The sequence below is a fragment of the Oncorhynchus keta genome, chromosome 23 (genome assembly GCF_023373465.1).
Source record: "Oncorhynchus keta strain PuntledgeMale-10-30-2019 chromosome 23, Oket_V2, whole genome shotgun sequence".
Taxonomy (NCBI): Eukaryota; Metazoa; Chordata; class Actinopteri; order Salmoniformes; family Salmonidae; genus Oncorhynchus; species Oncorhynchus keta.
The window spans coordinates 4,426,937-4,449,440 of record NC_068443.1 but is presented as its reverse complement, the minus strand read 5'-3'; the positions used below and the strand labels follow the sequence as shown (position 1 = coordinate 4,449,440).

The 22,504-nt window shown below is 44.4% G+C and overlaps 1 protein-coding gene and 1 long non-coding RNA gene across 13 annotated transcripts in view; one reads left to right on the top strand and one right to left on the bottom strand.

Annotated features, from left to right (window-relative positions):
• The window catches only part of vav3b (vav 3 guanine nucleotide exchange factor b), a 120,269-nt gene that overhangs the window by 47,862 nt on the left and 49,903 nt on the right, over positions 1-22,504 (top strand). For all 3 annotated transcript variants that reach the window (XM_052475979.1, XM_052475978.1, XM_052475980.1), the window contains exons 7-15: positions 138-206; positions 318-421; positions 646-745; positions 959-1,054; positions 3,760-3,828; positions 5,477-5,563; positions 7,030-7,115; positions 10,762-10,894; positions 13,414-13,523. In XM_052475979.1, coding sequence (XP_052331939.1) covers positions 138-206; positions 318-421; positions 646-745; positions 959-1,054; positions 3,760-3,828; positions 5,477-5,563; positions 7,030-7,115; positions 10,762-10,894; positions 13,414-13,523 — 854 coding nt within the window. The remainder of the gene's footprint in view (positions 1-137; positions 207-317; positions 422-645; positions 746-958; positions 1,055-3,759; positions 3,829-5,476; positions 5,564-7,029; positions 7,116-10,761; positions 10,895-13,413; positions 13,524-22,504) is intronic.
• On the bottom strand, positions 14,986-20,965 carry LOC127910893 (uncharacterized). Of its 10 annotated transcripts, XR_008076672.1 has the most exons (7): positions 20,470-20,618; positions 20,306-20,428; positions 20,100-20,181; positions 17,907-18,318; positions 17,574-17,696; positions 16,659-17,031; positions 14,986-16,159 (listed from the first exon to the last, which is right to left on the bottom strand). It is a non-coding gene; the product is annotated as an uncharacterized LOC127910893 (long non-coding RNA). The 10 variants fall into 10 exon arrangements; XR_008076676.1 differs by lacking the exons at positions 16,659-17,031; positions 17,574-17,696; positions 20,306-20,428; positions 20,470-20,618 and adding exons at positions 18,402-18,484; positions 19,314-19,436; positions 20,760-20,965 and having other exon boundaries at positions 16,076-16,159; positions 17,866-18,318; positions 20,141-20,181; XR_008076673.1 differs by lacking the exons at positions 16,659-17,031; positions 17,574-17,696; positions 20,470-20,618 and adding exons at positions 18,402-18,484; positions 19,314-19,436; positions 20,801-20,965 and having other exon boundaries at positions 16,076-16,159; positions 17,866-18,318; positions 20,141-20,387.

Below are 22,504 nucleotides of genomic sequence, written 5' to 3'. Positions count from 1 at the left end.
TCCTGTATGTATATATATATATATATATATATATATATGTGTGTGTGTGTGTGACTGATACAATCTGAGCCTGAGGTGGAAGTGATGACGTGATGACATCACATCTTAACTTTTTTTCTAAACTTTTTTTTCCACAGTACTTTTTGAACCCACTGAAGAAATTTTTCACTGCGTCAGAAATCGACAAGGTTTTCGTCAACATCCCTGTAAGAGACAACCCGAACTCTCATCTTTACACAAATGGCGTCTTTACGGAGTAGACTTAAGAGTTATGAACTCGTTGTAATGTACACCGTCTGATCTCGCTCTGTTCACAGGACCTGGTGAAAGTCCATAAGAGTCTGATGGTGGAGGTGCAAGAGTCCATTCTCAACAAGAACGCCTTAAACCTCTACCAGGTCTTCATTGCCTATAAGGACAGGTAGGCCTTTGTCATTAATAACACGTTCTCTAATGGTGTTTACATACACAGAAATGATAATAAATAGCCTATTGTAATGTCTCGTATAACAGTTAGTCAGAAGAATATAAATCAGAATCTGGAAAATATCAGAAACATTTCTTCAGGGGGATTCATGAAGTACTGACACTGGCTGCTACTCAAATTCACCATTTGGTATCATATACTTTCCTGCTGCATTGCAGGCTACTCATTTATGGAATCTACTGCAGCCACGTTGAGATATCCATCACAGTGTTGGACTTTATTTGTAAGGAGAAAGAGGACGTACGACTAAAGCTAGAGGTGAGACCAGTTGTTCTGATACAGTCTATGGGTAAGGCAACATGGCGGTGAATTTGAATATTCTATTCGTAATTATTCCAATAGGATCTCTATGGTGAATGATCTGAGGAACGAGCCTCAGCATGACCAAACAGTGATGTTGCCTAGCGATCTCGTGTGTACCTGTTGATGTAATACTTCATATCCTAATTCATTGTGTTGTTATTGTCCCAGGAATGTTCTAAAAGAGCCAACAATGGGAAGTTCACTCTGAGAGATCTACTGGTGGTTCCCATGCAGAGAGTCCTCAAGTACCATCTCCTACTACAGGTATATTTACCACAGACACGATACACTAGATACTCTCACAACCACTGTTAGGAGTCTGTGATATACATTTCCACTGGGGGGCGACAGCCTCCACGTCTTTTCTCTCTCCACTTTTATACTTACCTCTCTGAAGAGAGGGAGAGGGGGAGGGAGAGGGGAGAGGGAGGGGGGAGAGGGGGAGAGGGGAGGGGAGGGAGGGAGAGGGAGGGAGGGAGAGGGAGAGGGAGAGGGGGAGAGAGGGGGAGGGAGGGAGAGGGAGAGGAGGGGGAGAGGGAGAGGGGAGAGGGGGGGGGAGAGGGGGAGGGAGAGGAGAGGGAGGGGGAGGGAGAGGGAGGGAGAGGGAGAGGGGGAGGGAGAGGGGGGGGAGAGAGAGAGGGAGAGGGAGAGAGGGAGAGGGAGAGAATATTTGTTCATTTGTATCCCCATTATTTGTTGTTTAGAGAGGAGAGGAGTTGCTTTCAGCAGTCTCTTTTAGAAGTAAGGAGAACAAAAGCTCAGATTTCAAAGGAACTGGACATTTGAGTCTTGGTAGGGACTCCAGTGTGCTGAACTGCATGTATTTAGCAAGCAGACACAGAGATATCAAGGACACAGTGGGAGAGAGAGGGGGAGGGAGGGAGAGAATATTTGTTCATTTGTATCCCCACAGTGATATTTGTTGTTTAGAGAGAGAGGAGGAGTTGCTTTCAGCAGTCTCTTTTAGAAGTAAGGAGAACAAAAGCTCAGATTTCAAAGGAACTGGACATTTGAGTCTTGGTAGGATTGACTCCAGTGTGCTGAACTGCATGTATTTAGCAAGCAGACACAGTGATATCCAAGCAGACACAGTGATATCCAAGCAGACACAGTGATATCCAAGCAGACACAGTGATATCCAAGCAGACACAGTGATATCCAAGCAGACACAGTGATATCCAAGCAGACACAGTGATATCCAAGTAGACACAGTGATATCCAAGCAGACACAGTGATATCCAAGCAGACACAGTGATATCCAAGCAGACACAGTGATATCCAAGCAGACACAGTGATATCCAAGCAGACACAGTGATATCCACACAGTGATATCCAAGTAGACACAGTGATATCCAAGCAGACACAGTGATATCCAAGCAGACACAGTGATATCCAAGCAGACACAGTGATATCCAAGCAGACACAGTGATATCCAAGCAGACACAGTGATATCCAGCAGACACAGTGATATCCAGACACAGTGATAGAGACACAGTGATATCCAAGCAGATATCACAGTGATATCCAAGCAGATATCACAGTGATATCCACAGCAGACACAGTGATATCCAAGTAGACACAGTGATATCCAAGCAGACACAGTGATATCCAACACAGTGATATCCAAGCACAGTGATATCCAAGTATATCCAAGACACAGTGATATCCAAGTAGACACAGTGATATCCAAGCAGTGATATCAGACACAGTGATATCCAAGCAGACACAGTGATATCCACCACAGTGATATCCAAGTAGACACAGTGATATCCAAGCAGTGATATCCAAGTAGACACAGTGATATCCAAGCAGTGATATCCAAGCAGACACAGTGATATCCAAGTAGACACAGTGATATCCAAGCAGACACAGTGATATCCAAGACAGACACAGTGATATCCAAGTAGACACAGTGATATCCAAGTGATATCAGACACAGTGATATCCAAGTAGACACAGTGATATCCAAGCAGTGATATCACAGTGATATCCAAGCAGACACAGTGATATCCAAGCAGACACAGTGATATCCAAGCAGATATCACAGTGATATCCAAGTAGACACAGTGATATCCAAGTAGACACAGTGATATCCAAGCAGACACAGTGATATCAAGTGATGATATCCAAGTAGACACAGTGATATCCAAGCAGTGATATCCAAGTAGACACAGTGATATCCAAGCAGACACAGTGATATCCAAGTAGACACAGTGATATCCAAGCACAGTGATATCCAAGTAGACACAGTGATATCCAAGCAGTGATATCCAAGTAGACACAGTGATATCCAAGCAGACACAGTGATATCCAAGTAGACACCTGATATCCAAGTAGACACAGTGATATCCAAGCAGTGATATCCAAGTAGACACAGTGATATCCAAGCAGTGATATCCAAGTAGACACAGTGATATCCAAGCAGACACAGTGATATCCAAGCAGACACAGTGATATCCAAGTAGACACAGTGATATCCAAGCAGACACAGTGATATCCAAGTAGACACAGTGATATCCAAGCAGACACAGTGATATCCAAGCAGACACAGTGATATCCAAGCAGTGATATCCAAGCAGACACAGTGATATCCAAGCAGACACAGTGATATCCAAGCAGACACAGTGACATCTAAGCCTGACGTTTTATGACTCGGAGGTCCACAAATCAATCCTTTGAAGATGAAGGAAAACTCTACTACGGATTCACTCTGCTTGTTTTTATGGCTTGGTTTCGCTTTACTGTGAAATGCCCGGGTGACAGCTTGGTTTCACTTTCGTGCTGTTATAACATCAATATGATTTTGTTGTGTCGTCCCCTGTAGGCAAACGTCATAGAAAAGGACTGTCCTGTAGTGTAAATCCAGGCTAATTGTGTGTTAATCTAAACCTAATCGTAATCTAAACAGTGTGAAGCTGAGCCTGTGTGTGGTTATCACTGGTGATTTCCCTGTTGTCTCCGTCTGTTAGGAGCTGGTCAAACACACCCCCGATGCAGCCGACAAGAACAACCTGAAGATGGCTCTGGATGCCATGAAGGTAATCAGACTGTCTCTCTTCTTCTCTTACTAAACTACAATCGGAGAATAGTCCCTAAATGTGGGACTGTGTGCTGTCTCTCTTCTTCTCTTACCACTAAACTACAATCGGAGAATAGACCCTAAATGTGGGACTGTGTGCTGTCTCTCTTCTTCTCTTACCACTAAACTACAATCGGAGAATAGACCCTAAATGTGGGACTGTGTGCTGTCTCTCTTCTTCTCTTACTAAACTACAATCGGAGAATAGACCCTAAATGTGGGACTGTGTGCTGTCTCTCTTCTTCTCTTACCACTAAACTACAATCGGAGAATAGACCCTAAATGTGGGACTGTGTGCTGTCTCTCTTCTTCTCTTACCACTAAACTACAATCGGAGAATAGACCCTAAATGTGGGACTGTGTGCTGTCTCTCTTCTTCTCTTACTCAACTACAATCGGAGAATAGACCCTAAATGTGGGACTGTGTGCTGTCTCTCTTCTTCTCTTACTAAACTACAATCGGAGAATAGACCCTAAATGTGGGACTGTGTGCTGTCTCTCTTCTTCTCTTACCACTAAACTACAATCGGAGAATAGACCCTAAATGTGGGACTGTGTGCTGTCTCTCTTCTTCTCTTACTAAACTACAATCGGAGAATAGTCCCTAAATGTGGGACTGTGTGCTGTCTCTCTTCTTCTCTTACTAAACTACAATCGGAGAATAGTCCCTAAATGTGGGACTGTGTGCTGTCTCTCTTCTTCTCTTACTAAACTACAATCGGAGAATAGACCCTAAATGTGGGACTGTGTGCTGTCTCTCTTCTTCTCTTACTAAACTACAATCGGAGAATAGTCCCTAAATGTGGGACTGTGTGCTGTCTCTCTTCTTCTCTTACTAAACTACAATCGGAGAATAGACCCTAAATGTGGGACTGTGTGCTGTCTCTCTTCTTCTCTTACCACTAAACTACAATCGGAGAATAGACCCTAAATGTGGGACTGTGTGCTGTCTCTCTTCTTCTCTTACTAAACTACAATCGGAGAATAGACCCTAAATGTGGACTGTGTGCTGTCTCTCTTCTTCTCTTACCACTAAACTACAATCGGAGAATAGACCCTAAATGTGGGACTGTGTGCTGTCTCTCTTCTTCTCTTACTAAACTACAATCGGAGAATAGACCCTAAATGTGGACTGTGTGCTGTCTCTCTTCTTCTCTTACCACTAAACTACAATCGGAGAATAGTCCCTAAATGTGGGACTGTGTGCTGTCTCTCTTCTTCTCTTACTAAACTACAATCTGAGAATAGACCCTAAATGTGGGACTGTGTGCTGTCTCTCTTCTTCTCTTACTAAACTACAATCGGAGAATAGACCCTAAATGTGGGACTGTGTGCTGTCTCTCTTCTTCTCTTACTCAACTACAATCGGAGAATAGACCCTAAATGTGGACTGTGTGCTGTCTCTCTTCTTCTCTTACCACTAAACTACAATCGGAGAATAGACCCTAAATGTGGGACTGTGTGCTGTCTCTCTTCTTCTCTTACTCAACTACAATCGGAGAATAGACCCTAAATGTGGACTGTGTGCTGTCTCTCTTCTTCTCTTACCACTAAACTACAATCGGAGAATAGACCCTAAATGTGGGACTGTGTGTTTGTTGACCCAGGACTTGGCTCAGTATGTCAACGAGGTGAAGAGAGACAAGGAGACTCTGAAGGAGATCAACCAGTATCAACGTTCCATCGAGAACCTGGTAACATAAATCATCATGATTTAGACACATCAATTTCATTTCTATTGTTGTCCAAAGTGCAATGCGGTCCCAGACACATACTGTACTAGTCCTCCGGACCCACACTGAACATGGTCTCACTGATATCATATTAACCACCCCCTCACGTTACCTCTCATTACCCCCTCACGTTACCTCTCATTACCCCCTCACATTACCTCTCATTACCCCCTCACGTTACCTCTCATTACCCCCTCACATTACCTCTCATTACCCCCACACGTTACCTCTCATTACCCCCTCGCATTACCTCTCATTACCCCTCACATTACCTCTCATTACCCACTCACATTACCTCTCATTACCCCATCACATTACCTCGCATTACCCCCTCACGTTACCTCTCATTACCCCCTCACGTTACCTCTCATTACCCCCTCACATTACCTCCCTTACCCCCTCACATTACCTCCCATTACCCTGCACATTATCTCCCCTTACCCCCTCCAATTCCCTCTCATTACCCACTCACATTACCTCTCATTACCCCTCACATTACCTCTCATTGCCCACTCACATTACCTCTCATTACCCCATCACATTACCTCTCATTACCCCCTCACGTTACCTCTCATTACCCCCTCACGTTACCTCTCATTACCCCCTCACATTACCTCCCTTACCCCCTCACATTACCTCCCATTACCCTGCACATTATCTCCCCTTACCCCCTCCAATTCCCTCTCATTACCCACTCACATTACCTCACATTACTCCCACACATTACCTCTCATTACCCCATCACATTACCTCCCATTACCTCCCATTACCCCCTCCCATTACCTCCCCTTACCCCCTCCCATTACCTCCCTTACCCCCTCACATTACCCCACATTACCCCCCTTCCGTTACCTCCCTTCACATTACCTCCCATTACCCCCTCCCATTACCTCCCCTTACCCCCTCCCATTACCTCCCTTACCCCCTCACATTACCTCCCATTACCCCCTCACATTACCTCACATTACCCCCCTCCCGTTACCTCCCTTCACATTACCTCCCATTACCCCCTCACATTACCTATCATTACCCCCTCACATTACCTTCCATTACCCCTCCCATTACCTCTCATTACCCCCTCCCATTACTACCCTTACCCCCTCCCATTCCCTCACATTACCCCCTCCCATTACCTATCATTACCCCCTCACATTACCTCCCATTACCCCTCACATTACCTCTCATTACCCCCTCCCATTACCTCCCCTTACCCCCTCACATTACATCCTATTACCCCCCCATTATCTCCCCTTACCCCCCTCCTATAACCTCCCCTTTCCCCCTCCCATTACCTCCCTCCCATAACCTCCCCTTACCCCTCCCATTACCTCCCCTTTCCCCCTCCCATTACCTCCCTCCCATTACCTTCCCTTATCCCCCTCTCATGACGTCCCCTTACCCCCTCCCATGACCTCCCCTCCCTGAAGAACCAGCCCCTGGAGAGCTACGGACGGCCCAAGGGGGACGGAGAGGTCCGAATGGTGTCTAATGTTGACAAGAAGAAACAGGACAGGTGAGATGGGACCCACTGATTTCCGATTGGTATCCCAGACCCAGTGACTACAGACTGGTATCCCAGAACTAGTGACTACAGACTGGTTTCCCAGACCCAGTGACTACAGACTGGTATCCCAGACCCAGTGAATACAGACTGGTTTCCCAGACCCAGTGACTACAGACTGGTATCCCAGACCCACTGACTACAGACTGGTTTCCCAGACCCAGTGACTACAGACTGGTATCCCAGACCCAGTGAATACAGACTGGTTTCCCAGACCCAGTGACTACAGACTGGTATCCCAGACCCAGTGACTACAGACTGGTATCCCAGACCCAGTGACTACAGACTGGTATCCCAGACCCAGTGAATACAGACTGGTATCCCAGACCCACTGACTACAGACTGGTTTCCCAGACCCACTGACTATAGACTGGTTTCCCAGACCCAGTGACTACAGACTGGTATCCCAGACCCAGTGACTACAGACTGGTATCCCAGACCCAGTGACTACAGACTGGTATTCCAGACCTAGTGACAACAGACTGGTTTCCCAGACCCAGTGACTACAGACTGGTATCCCAGACCCAGTGACTTCAGACTGGTATCCCAGACCCACTGACTACAGACTGGATTCCCAGACCCACTGACTACAGACTGGTTTCCCAGACCCAATCACTACAGACTGGTATCCCAGACCCAGTGACTACAGACTGGTATCCCAGACCCAGTGACCACAGACTGGTATCCCAGACCCAGTGACTACAGACTGGTATTCCAGACCTAGTGACTACAGACTGGTTTCCCAGACCCAGTGACTACAGACTGGTATCCCAGACCCAGTGACTTCAGACTGGTATCCCAGACCCACTGACCACAGACTGGTTTTCCAGACCCACTGACTACAGACTGGTTTCCCAGACCCAATCACTACAGACTGGTATCCCAGACCCAGTGACTACAGACTGGTATCCCAGACCCAGTGACTACAGACTGGTATCCCAGACCCAGTGACTACAGACTGGTTTCCCAGACCCAGTGACTACAGACTGGTATCCCAGACCCAGTGACCAGACTGGTATCCCAGACCCACTGACTACAGACTGGTTTCCCAGACCCACTGACTACAGACTGGTATCCCAGACCCAATCACTATAGACTGGTTTCCCAGACCCAGTGACTACAGACTGGTATCCCAGACCCAGTGACTACAGACTGGTATTCCAGACCTAGTGACAACAGACTGGTTTCCCAGACCCAGTGACTACAGACTGGTATCCCAGACCCAGTGACTTCAGACTGGTATCCCAGACCCACTGACTACAGACTGGATTCCCAGACCCACTGACTACAGACTGGTTTCCCAGACCCAATCACTACAGACTGGTATCCCAGACCCAGTGACTACAGACTGGTATCCCAGACCCAGTGACCACAGACTGGTATCCCAGACCCAGTGACTACAGACTGGTATTCCAGACCTAGTGACTACAGACTGGTTTCCCAGACCCAGTGACTACAGACTGGTATCCCAGACCCAGTGACTTCAGACTGGTATCCCAGACCCACTGACCACAGACTGGTTTCCCAGACCCACTGACTACAGACTGGTTTCCCAGACCCAATCACTACAGACTGGTATCCCAGACCCAGTGACTACAGACTGGTATCCCAGACCCAGTGACTACAGACTGGTATCCCAGACCCAGTGACTACAGACTGGTTTCCCAGACCCAGTGACTACAGACTGGTATCCCAGACCCAGTGACCAGACTGGTATCCCAGACCCACTGACTACAGACTGGTTTCCCAGACCCACTGACTACAGACTGGTATCCCAGACCCAATCACTACAGACTGGTATCCCAGACCCAGTGACTACAGACTGGTATCCCAGACCCAGTGACTACAGACTGGTATCCCAGACCCAGTGACTACAGACTGGATTCCTAGACCCACTGACTACAGACTGGTTTCCCAGACCCAATCACTACAGACTGGTATCCCAGACCCAGTGACTACAGACTGGTATCCCAGACCCAGTGACCACAGACTGGTATCCCAGACCCAGTGACTACAGACTGGTATTCCAGACCTAGTGACTACAGACTGGTTTCCCAGACCCAGTGACTACAGACTGGTATCCCAGACCCAGTGACTTCAGACTGGTATCCCAGACCCACTGACCACAGACTGGTTTCCCAGACCCACTGACTACAGACTGGTTTCCCAGACCCAATCACTACAGACTGGTATCCCAGACCCAGTGACTACAGACTGGTATCCCAGACCCAGTGACTACAGACTGGTATCCCAGACCCAGTGACTACAGACTGGTTTCCCAGACCCAGTGACTACAGACTGGTATCCCAGACCCAGTGACCAGACTGGTATCCCAGACCCACTGACTACAGACTGGTTTCCCAGACCCACTGACTACAGACTGGTATCCCAGACCCAATCACTATAGACTGGTTTCCCAGACCCAGTGACTACAGACTGGTATCCCAGACCCAGTGACTACAGACTGGTATTCCAGACCTAGTGACAACAGACTGGTTTCCCAGACCCAGTGACTACAGACTGGTATCCCAGACCCAGTGACTTCAGACTGGTATCCCAGACCCACTGACTACAGACTGGATTCCCAGACCCACTGACTACAGACTGGTTTCCCAGACCCAATCACTACAGACTGGTATCCCAGACCCAGTGACTACAGACTGGTATCCCAGACCCAGTGACCACAGACTGGTATCCCAGACCCAGTGACTACAGACTGGTATTCCAGACCTAGTGACTACAGACTGGTTTCCCAGACCCAGTGACTACAGACTGGTATCCCAGACCCAGTGACTTCAGACTGGTATCCCAGACCCACTGACCACAGACTGGTTTCCCAGACCCACTGACTACAGACTGGTTTCCCAGACCCAATCACTACAGACTGGTATCCCAGACCCAGTGACTACAGACTGGTATCCCAGACCCAGTGACTACAGACTGGTATCCCAGACCCAGTGACTACAGACTGGTTTCCCAGACCCAGTGACTACAGACTGGTATCCCAGACCCAGTGACCAGACTGGTATCCCAGACCCACTGACTACAGACTGGTTTCCCAGACCCACTGACTACAGACTGGTATCCCAGACCCAATCACTACAGACTGGTATCCCAGACCCAGTGACTACAGACTGGTATCCCAGACCCAGTGACTACAGACTGGTATCCCAGACCCAGTGACTACAGACTGGTTTCCCAGAACCAGTGACTACAGACTGGTATCCCAGACCCACTGACTACAGACTGGTTTCCCAGACTCACTGACTACAGACTGGTTTCCCAGACCCACTGACTACAGACTGGATTCCTAGACCCACTGACTACAGACTGGATTCCCAGACCCACTGACTACAGACTGGATTCCCAGACCCACTGACTACAGACTGGTTTCCCAGACCCACTGACTACAGACTGGATTCCTAGACCCACTGACTACAGACTGGATTCCCAGACCCACTGACTACATGGCTTTCTCTGTCTTCATTATATGGACAGCATGTAAAACAACGTAGGAACTTCATTATGTGTTATATGACAGGATACACACTGTAAACACTGTAAATAAATAAACACTGTAAATGAACTTTGGGCGCAGACATATCTTCCTGTTTGACGGGGCTGTGATCGTCTGTAAGAGACGAGGAGACAACTATGAGATGAAGGATGTGATCGATCTCAACTACTTTAAGATCACCAACAACCCCACCCAGGATAGAGAGAGCAAGAAGGTCAGTCGCCACAGCCAGGGTACATGTGATCAAAGTGAAAACAAGTTTAGTTTTTAGCCCAAATTCCTTTCATTCATAATTCTCTACTGTTCAAGGGAAAATAGGGGAGGGCTATCGGCTATCAGCTGATCATAGCGACTGTAGAAAATATAAATCAGCTAACTACTTAAAAATATATATATATTTAAACTTTATTTAACGAGGCAAGTCAGTTGAGAACAAATTCTTATTTACAATGACGGCCTACCAAAAGGCAAAAGGGGGCTGGGATTAAAAGACACACATCACGACACCACAACACTACATAAAGAGAGACCTAAAACAACAACATAGCAAGGCAGCAACACACGACAACACAGCATGGTAGCAACACAACATAACAACAACATGGTAGCATCACAACACATGGTACAAACATGATTGGGCACAGATAGCAGCACAAAGGTCAACAAGCACAAAGGTCAACATGGTATAGACAACAATACATCAGGAGTAACAGCCACAACTACTTAGCTAGCTAACTGTTCGCTATGCTGTTGTAACAATTAAACTACTCTTTGCCTGTGATTGGAGTTTGTTCTACTGCTAACATCTACATTGTAAAGAAAAGGTCAAATTGAACCCTTTCCTGTCCCTGATCACGAGAGATGACATACAACAGCAAGAAGTAGTCAGTGTGCCACTGCTGGTTTTAGCTAGTTTGATGGGCAATTCTTTACAGAACAGTAGATAAAAGACTAAAAGTAATATAACGTTTCTCTGGATTAAGAAACAAATGCTTCCAATCTCATAGGGCTCTGGGGTTACCTACTCTGTTGGCTTTCTATCTGTCTACCTGCCTGGCCTAACCCTAACACTTACCTGCACCAACAACCCTGACCAACAACCCCGTCCAGGATAGAGAGAGCAGTTGATGAAAATGTTAATGGTGATAATATAGGATGTTTAATATAGGATGTTAATATAGGATGTCAAATCAAATCATGTTAATACAGGGTGATGTTAAAACCTCTACAGGATCGGTGTCCTGACCTCGGGATGGTTGAGCTAACGTAGGCTAATGCATGAGGTTATAAGTAACAAGACAATTTCCCAGGACATAGAGATACAGTGGGTTCATCCTTTAAAAGTTGTAGTGTGCCACAGAATTCTATGGCACGTTATTTAAGTGCCAACCACTGGTACCATTAATGCTAGTTAGTGCTAGTTTGACCACCAATGGGTGTCTTTGAGAAGCATTTTATAGCCTTCAATAGTGGGTCTACTAGAGAATTGAAAACCTTTTTTTTGTAAGAACATAGTATATGGGACTGATTTTAAGAAGTGTTGCTTAACTCATTGGATTAATATTATGATGTTTCTATTCCAAGAAAAACAACAAAAACTCTGGGTTTCCGTTAGGATGGAATGGAAAATATGGCGCTGTACAACGTGACGGTTGGGAGTACTGGGTTATTTAGCTAAATAATCCCTGTGTCGTGCGGGCACACGGGAGACCGGGGAGGACGAATTAGGCTATTCTTGTAAATAAGAATTTGTTCTTAACTGATTTGCCTAGTTATATAAAGGTTAGACTAGAGCATAACATTTATACACCCTCATTTTCTAATATTAGTCTAACCAATACCCAAACGGAGAATTAGTGAAAATATAAATCTCTGATTTATCAAGACCAGTCCCCATGTTTGTCTCAGAGCAGCGTGAAACAGTGTTAAAATAGTTGTAGGCTTTTGCTTCAAATCCTATTTCTTCTAACTTCAATATGCTCTTTAAATAAATAAGACTAACACCACCAATAATAATTAATAAGGGATGTTAATATAGGGGGGTGTTAATATAAGAGGGTGTTAATAAGGGATGTTAATATAGGAGGGTGTTAATATAGGAGGGTGTTAATAAGGGTTGTTAATATAGGGGGGTTAATATAGGAGGGTGTTAATAAGGGATTTTAATATAGGGGGGTGTTAATAAGGGATGTTAATATAGGACGGTGTTAATAAGGGATGTTAATATAGGGGGGTGTTAATAAGGGATGTTAATATAGGAGGGTGTTAATAAGGGTTGTTAATATAGGGGGTGTTAATATAGGAGGGTGTTAATAAGGGATGTTAATATAGGGGGTGTTAATAAGGGATGTTAATATAGGACAGTGTTAATAAGGGATGTTAATATAGGGGGGTGTTAATAAGGGATGTTAATATAGGAGGGTGTTAATAAGGGTTGTTAATATAGGGGGGGGGGGGTGTTAATATAGGAGGGTGTTAATAAGGGATGTTAATATAGGGGGGTGTTAATAAGGGATGTTAATATAGGACGGTGTTAATAAGGGATGTTAATACAGGAGGGTGTTAATATAGGGGGGGAGAGAGAGAGAGAGAGAGGAGAGAGAGAGAGAGAGAGAGAGAGAGAGAGAGACAGACAGACAGACAGACAGACAGACAGACAGACAGACAGACAGACAGAGAGTGTGTGTAACTTTGCCATTCACTCTCTCCTTGTCTTCCTCTCTCCCTCCCCAGTGGTTCTATGGTTTCTACCTGACCCATCAGCAGGGGCAGAGCGGCTTTGAGTTCTTCTTCAAGACCAAGGAGCTGAAGAAGAAGTGGCTGGACCAGTTTGACATGGCAATGTGAGCTGGGGCTACGTCTGTACTCTGTGTCTGTGAAGTGTCATGGTCGTCCTGTGCCTCTCAGTTCGTAGACACAAGTGGTGCTTGTGTTCAGCCCCACTGAACGTTTACTACATTGCAGATCGGTTTGCACTGAATGACACATTTCCCCAAAATTGTTCTTGTACATTCCTGAACAGACTGCAATTTATTTGTGGTTGTTTTTTGTTTTTGTTGTTGTTGTTTTTTGTTGTTTTATGTTGTTGTTGTTGTTTTTTGTTGTTGTTGTTTTTTGTTGTTGTTGTTGTTGTTGTTGTTGTTGTTTGTTGTTTGTTGTTGTTGTTTTTTGTTGTTGTTGTTTTTGTTTTTTGTTGTTGTTGTTTTTTGTTGTTGTTGTTGTTTTTTGTTGTTGTTGTTGTTGTTGTTGTTTTTTGTTTGAACCCTATCCTAAACTTAACCATTAACTTTACCACTTGGAATGAATACCTTGACTTAACCTTTGAAATGTAACCTTTATGGACAAACGTCTGATTCTGCGAAAGCTTGTTGGCTAAAAGGCATATACAGTTCCTTCAGAAAGTCTTCCTACCCCTTGACTTATTCCACATTTATTTGTGTTACAGCCTCAATTCAAAATCCAATTAAATTCAAAATCACCCATGTGCACACAATACCCCATAATGACAAAGTGAAAACATGTTTTTTTGAAATGTGGGGAAATGTATTGATATTGAGATACAGAAATCTCTAATTTGCATAAGTATTCATACCCCTGACTCAGTACTTTGTAGAAGCACCGTTGACAGCGTTTACAGCATTGAGTCTTTCTGGGTAAGTCTTTCCACATCTGGACTGTACAACATCTTGCCCATTATTCTTTTCTAAATTCTTCAAGCTCTGTCAAATTGGGTGTTGATCATTGCTAGACAACCATTTTCAGCTCTTGTCTCCTGATTTTCAAGTAGAAAAGTAAAGTCAAAACTGTAACTAGGCCACTGAGGAACATTCACTGTGTTTTCGGGCTCCCGAGTGGCACAGTGGTCTAAGGCATTGCATCTCAGTGCTTGAGGCGTCACTACAGACCCTGGTTTGATTCTAGCCTGTTTCACAACCGGCCGTGATTGGGAGTCCTATAGGGTGGTGCACAATTGGCCCAGTTAAGTCTTCCGGGTTAGGGTTTGACTGACTTGCCTAGTTAAATAAAGGTAAAATAAACAATTTTGCCTTGTATTTTAGGTTATTGTCCTGCTGAAAGGTGAATTAATCTCCCAGTGTCTGGTGGAAGGCTGAAGACTGAAACAGGTTTTCCTCAAGGCTTTTTCCTTAGCTCCATTCAGTACATTTTATATCCTGAAAAACTCCAGTGTCCTTAACGATTACAAGCATACCCCTAACATGATACAGCTACCACGATGCTTGAAAATATGGAGAGTGGTACACAGTAATGTGCTGTATTTGATTTGCCCCGAAGATAACACTTTGTATTCAGCACAACAAGTGAATTGCTTTGCCCCATTTGTTTCAGTATTACTTTAGTGTCTTCTTGTAGGCTGTCATTGTAAATAAGAATTTGTGGTACTCAGTAATGTATTGTATTTGCCCCAAACATAACACTTTGTATTCAGGACAAAATGCTAATTGTTTTGCCATTATTTTTGCAGTATTACTTTAGTGCCTTGTAGCAAACAGGATGCACGTTTTGGAATATTTTTTTTCTGTACAGGCTTCCTTCTTTTTTCTCTCTCTGTCAATTTATTTATTGTGGAGTAACTACAATGTTGTTTATCCATCTTCAGCTTTATTCTATCGCAGCCATTATTACATTTTGTTAAACTGTTTTAAAGTCACGATTGGCCTCATGGTGAAATCCCTGACTGCTTTTCATCCTCTCCGGCATCTGAGTGAGGAAGGACGTCTGTATCTTTGTGTGCATTGATACGAGCCAAAGTGTAATTAAATAACTGCACAAAGGGATATTCAATGTCTGCTTTAAAAAAACTAGTATGTTTCTACCAATAGGTGCCGTTCTTTGGGAGGTCTTTGTGGTTGAATCTAATGTTTTGAAATTCATTGCATTGTGGGACCTTAATTAATTGTATGTGTGGGGGTACAGAGATGAGGGACCTTACAGATAATTGTATGTGTGGGGATACAGAGATGAGGGACCTTACAGATAATTGTATGTGTGGGGTACAGAGATGAGGGACCTTACAGATAATTGTATGTGTGGGGTACAGAGATGAGGGACCTTACAGATAATTGTATGTGTGGGGGTACAGAGATGAGGGACCTTACAGATAATTGTATGTGTGGGGGTACAGAGATGAGGGACCTTACAGATAATTGTATGTGTGGGGGTACAGAGATGAGGGACCTTACAGATAATTGTATGTGTGGGGGTACAGAGATGAGGGACCTTACAGATAATTGTATGTGTGGGGGTACAGAGATGAGGGACCTTACAGTATGTGAGGGGTACAGAGATGAGGGACCTTACAGATAATTGTATGTGTGGGGGTACAGAGATGAGGGACCTTACAGATAATTGTATGTGTGGGGTACAGAGATGAGGGACCTTACAGATAATTGTATGTGTGGGGAACAGAGATGAGGGACCTTACAGATAATTGTATGTGTGGGGTACAGAGATGAGGGACCTTACAGATAATTGTATGTGTGGGGAACAGAGATGAGGGACCTTACAGATAATTGTATGTGTGGGGTACAGAGATGAGGGACCTTACAGATAATTGTATGTGTGGGGTACAGAGATGAGGGACCTTACAGATAATTGTATGTGTGGGGGTACAGAGATGAGGGACCTTACAGATAATTGTGTGTGTGGGGGTACAGAGATGAGGGACCTTACAGATAATTGTATGTGTGGGGGTACAGAGATGAGGGACCTTACAGATAATTGTATGTGTGGGGGTACAGAGATGAGGGACCTTACAGATAATTGTATGTGTGGGGTACAGAGATGAGGGACCTTACAGATAATTGTATGTGTGGGGGTACAGAGATGAGGGACCTTACAGATAATTGTATGTGTGGGGGTACAGAGATGAGGGACCTTACAGATAATTGTATGTGTGGGGGTACAGAGATGAGGGACCTTACAGATAATTGTATGTGTGGGGTACAGAGATGAGGGACCTTACAGATAATTGTATGTGTGGGGGTACAGAGATGAGGGACCTTACAGATAATTGTATGTGTGGGGTACAGAGATGAGGGACCTTACAGATAATTGTATGTGTGGGGGTACAGAGATGAGGGACCTTACAGATAATTGTATGTGGGGGGGTACAGAGATGAGGGACCTTACAGATAATTGTATGTGTGGGGGTACAGAGATGAGGGACCTTACAGATAATTGTATGTGTGGGGTACAGAGATGAGGGACCTTACAGATAATTGTATGTGTGGGGTACAGAGATGAGGGACCTTACAGATAATTGTATGTGTGGGGTACAGAGATGAGGGACCTTACAGATAATTGTATGTGTGGGGTACAGAGATGAGGGACCTTACAGATAATTGTATGTGTGGGGGTACAGAGATGAGGGACCTTACAGATAATTGTATGTGTGGGGGTACAGAGATGAGGGACCTTACAGATAATTGTATGTGTGGGGGGTACAGAGATGAGGGACCTTACAGATAATTGTATGTGTGGGGGGTACAGAGATGAGGGACCTTACAGATAATTGTATGTGTGGGGTACAGAGATGAGGACCTTACAGATAATTGTATGTGTGGGGTACAGAGATGAGGACCTTACAGATAATTGTATGTGTGGGGTACAGAGATGAGGGACCTTACAGATAATTGTATGTGTGGGGTACAGAGATGAGGGACCTTACAGATAATTGTATGTGTGGGGGTACAGAGATGAGGGACCTTACAGATAATTGTATGTGTGGGGGTACAGAGATGAGGGACCTTACAGATAATTGTATGTGTGGGGGTACAGAGATGAGGGACCTTACAGATAATTGTATGTGTGGGGGTACAGAGATGAGGGACCTTACAGATAATTGTATGTGTGGGGGTACAGAGATGAGGGACCTTACAGATAATTGTATGTGTGGGTTACAGAGATGAGGGACCTTACAGATAATTGTATGTGTGGGGTACAGAGATGAGGGACCTTACAGATAATTGTATGTGTGGGGTACAGAGATGAGGGACCTTACAGATAATTGTATGTGTGGGGGTACAGAGATGAGGGACCTTACAGATAATTGTATGTGTGGGGGTACAGAGATGAGGGACCTTACAGATAATTGTATGTGTGGGGGTACAGAGATGAGGGACCTTACAGATAATTGTATGTGTGGGGGGTACAGAGATGAGGGACCTTACAGATAATTGTATGTGTGGGGTACAGAGATGAGGGACCTTACAGATAATTGTATGTGTGGGGTACAGAGATGAGGGACCTTACAGATAATTGTATGTGTGGGGTACAGAGATGAGGGACCTTACAGATAATTGTATGTGTGGGGTACAGAGATGAGGGACCTTACAGATAATTGTATGTGTGGGGGTACAGAGATGAGGGACCTTACAGATAATTGTATGTGTGGGGGTACAGAGATGAGGGACCTTACAGATAATTGTATGTGTGGGGTACAGAGATGAGGGACCTTACAGATAATTGTATGTGTGGGGTACAGAGATGAGGGACCTTACAGATAATTGTATGTGTGGGGTACAGAGATGAGGGACCTTACAGATAATTGTATGTGTGGGGTACAGAGATGAGGGACCTTACAGATAATTGTATGTGTGGGGTACAGAGATGAGGGACCTTACAGATAATTGTATGTGTGGGGGTACAGAGATGAGGGACCTTACAGATAATTGTATGTGTGGGGTACAGAGATGAGGGACCTTACAGATAATTGTATGTGTGGGGTACAGAGATGAGGGACCTTACAGATAATTGTATGTGTGGGGGTACAGAGATGAGGGACCTTACAGATAATTGTATGTGTGGGGGTACAGAGATGAGGGACCTTACAGATAATTGTATGTGTGGGGGTACAGAGATGAGGGACCTTACAGATAATTGTATGTGTGGGGGTACAGAGATGAGGGACCTTACAGATAATTGTATGTGTGGGGGGTACAGAGATGAGGGACCTTACAGATAATTGTATGTGTGGGGGTACAGAGATGAGGGACCTTACAGATAATTGTATGTGTGGGGGTACAGAGATGAGGGACCTTACAGATAATTGTATGTGTGGGGGGTACAGAGATGAGGGACCTTACAGATAATTGTATGTGTGGGGGTACAGAGATGAGGGACCTTACAGATAATTGTATGTGTGGGGGTACAGAGATGAGGGACCTTACAGATAATTGTATGTGTGGGGTACAGAGATGAGGGACCTTACAGATAATTGTATGTGTGGGGTACAGAGATGAGGGACCTTACAGATAATTGTATGTGTGGGGGTACAGAGATGAGGGACCTTACAGATAATTGTATGTGTGGGGTACAGAGATGAGGGACCTTACAGATAATTGTATGTGTGGGGGTACAGAGATGAGGGACCTTACAGATAATTGTATGTGTGGGGTACAGAGATGAGGGACCTACAGATAATTGTATGTGTGGGGTACAGAGATGAGGGACCTGATAATTGTATGTGTGGGGGTACAGAGATGAGGGACCTACAGATAATTGTATGTGGGGGGCACAGAGATGAGGGACCTTACAGATAATTGTATGTGTGGGGTACAGAGATGAGGGACCTTACAGATAATTGTATGTGTGGGGGTACAGAGATGAGGGACCTTACAGATAATTGTATGTGTGGGGTACAGAGATGAGGGACCTTACAGATAATTGTATGTGTGGGGTACAGAGATGAGGGACCTTACAGATAATTGTATGTGTGGGGTACAGAGATGAGGGACCTACAGATAATTGTATGTGTGGGGTACAGAGATGAGGGACCTTACAGATAATTGTATGTGTGGGGTACAGAGATGAGGGACCTTACAGATAATTGTATGTGTGGGGGTACAGAGATGAGGGACCTTACAGATAATTGTATGTGTGGGGGTACAGAGATGAGGGACCTTACAGATAATTGTATGTGTGGGGGTACAGAGATGAGGGACCTTACAGATAATTGTATGTGTGGGGGTACAGAGATGAGGGACCTTACAGATAATTGTATGTGTGGGGTACAGAGATGAGGGACCTTACAGATAATTGTATGTGTGGGGGTACAGAGATGAGGGACCTTACAGATAATTGTATGTGTGGGGTACAGAGATGAGGGACCTTACAGATAATTGTATGTGTGGGGGTACAGAGATGAGGGACCTTACAGATAATTGTATGTGTGGGGGTACAGAGATGAGGGACCTTACAGATAATTGTATGTGTGGGGGTACAGAGATGAGGGACCTTACAGATAATTGTATGTGTGGGGTACAGAGATGAGGGACCTTACAGATAATTGTATGTGGGGGTACAGAGATGAGGGACCTTACAGATAATTGTATGTGTGGGGGTACAGAGATGAGGGACCTTACAGATAATTGTATGTGTGGGGTACAGAGATGAGGGACCTTACAGATAATTGTATGTGTGGGGTACAGAGATGAGGGACCTTACAGATAATTGTATGTGTGGGGTACAGAGATGAGGGACCTTACAGATAATTGTATGTGTGGGGTACAGAGATGAGGGACATTACAGATAATTGTATGTGTGGGGGTACAGAGATGAGGGACCTTACAGATAATTGTATGTGTGGGGTACAGAGATGAGGGACCTTACAGATAATTGTATGTGTGGGGTACAGAGATGAGGGACCTTACAGATAATTGTATGTGTGGGGTACAGAGATGAGGGACCTTACAGATAATTGTATGTGTGGAGTACAGAGATGAGGGACCTTACAGATAATTGTATGTGTGGGGTACAGAGATGAAGGACCTTACAGATAATTGTATGTGTGGAGTACAGAGATGAGGGACCTTACAGATAATTGTATGTGTGGAGTACAGAGATGAGGGACCTTACAGATAATTGTATGTGTGGGGGTACAGAGATGAGGGACCTTACAGATAATTGTATGTGTGGGGTACAGAGATGAGGGACCTTACAGATAATTGTATGTGTGGGGGTACAGAGATGAGGGACCTTACAGATAATTGTATGTGTGGGGTACAGAGATGAGGGACCTTACAGATAATTGTATGTGTGGGGGTACAGAGATGAGGGACCTTACAGATAATTGTATGTGTGGGGTACAGAGATGAGGGACCTTACAGATAATTGTATGTGTGGGGTACAGAGATGAGGGACCTTACAGATAATTGTATGTGTGGGGGTACAGAGATGAGGTAGTCATTCAACAATCATGTGAAACTTATTGTGACTCGTTAACTCCTGAACTGACTGTATTTATGCTCAACATATAACAACGGGGTTGAATACTTATTGACTCAAGACATTTCAGCTTTAGATTTTTTTTTAAATTAATTTGATAACAAAAACAAAATTCCTATTTGACCCGGTTTTGTGTATTATCAACAACAAAATATGGAAAAAGTCCAAACATACTTTCTGAAGGAGCTGTACAGTTTCCAAGACTTCGAGACGTGCGGATTCTGTTTTCTGTCATTTCAACTTCAATTAAAGACACACACACACACACACACACACACACACACACACACACACACACACACACACACACACACACACACACACACACACACACACACACACACACACACCTCTGACAACAGTCATATTTTTTGATAACATGCTGGAAGTCTGAGTACAATTCTGCTTGAAAGTATCTCTTTCAAATGGTGACTTTTTGAAGTTCTCTGTCACTAGTAAGGCTTTGTAGGTCACTACAAGGACTAAAGTGAGTCCAAGAGTTGTTTTGACCTTTGCTTACATTTGAAGTCTCACCCATATTGTGAAGAAAATGTACAGTACCAGTCAAGTTTGGACACACCTACTCATTCCATTTCTACATTGTAGAATAATAGTGAAGACATCAAAACTATGAAATAGCACACATGGAATCATGTTATAACCAAAAAAGTGTTCAAACAATTAAAGATATATTTTATATTGTACAATCTTCAAAGTAGCCACCCTTTGCCTTGATGACAGCTTTGCACACTCTTGGCATTCTCTCAACCAGTTCACCTGGAATGCTTTTCCAACAGTCTTGAAGGAGTTCCCACATATGCGGAGCACTTGTTGGCTAACTTTTAACAAGGCACACCTGTTAATTGAAGTGCATTCCAGGTGACTACCTCATGAAGCTGGTTGAGAGAATGCCAAGGGTGTTCACTGTTATTCTAAAATGTAGAAAATAGTAAAAAATTAAGAAAAACCCTTGAATAAGTAGGTGTCCAAACTTTTGACTGGTGTTGTCTGCGTTTTGTCACTACTACAACATGTTATTTCTATCATAGGGTACTTTGGGGTGACAGTTATGGGTGTCCATTCTAATCGTACAATCTGACCCGTCTTTATAAATGGTTGTCTTGGTGAAATCGATTTAGGAAATGTTGTTTCAAACCAGGGTCCTGGAGTTTCTTTATAGCAAGAATTGAAGAGATGGAGAGGAGAAATGATTTTGATTTGGAGAGAGGGAAGTGAAACTCACTTACTGCTAAGTACCCATAATGCTTTTCCACTTAGACATCTACCTCTGCAGAGTGTGTGTGTGTGTGTGTGTGTGTGTGTGTGTGTGTGTGTGTGTTTGTGCAGCTGTGTAAATGTGGCACTCCAAGGGGGATATTTAGGCAACAAACTGTCCCATCACAGCAGACATGAGCACCAGAACCAGGAGTCAATCACAGAGCAGAGAGCAGCCTTCAGATGAAGTGCACCCTGGCATAGTGAGTTACTAAGCAACAGTTTGGTTACGGCTCCTTTCACTCCAACTTCAAAGTGATTTCAAGGATCCAGCTGGTTTCAACATATTAGTCTCTCATGATAA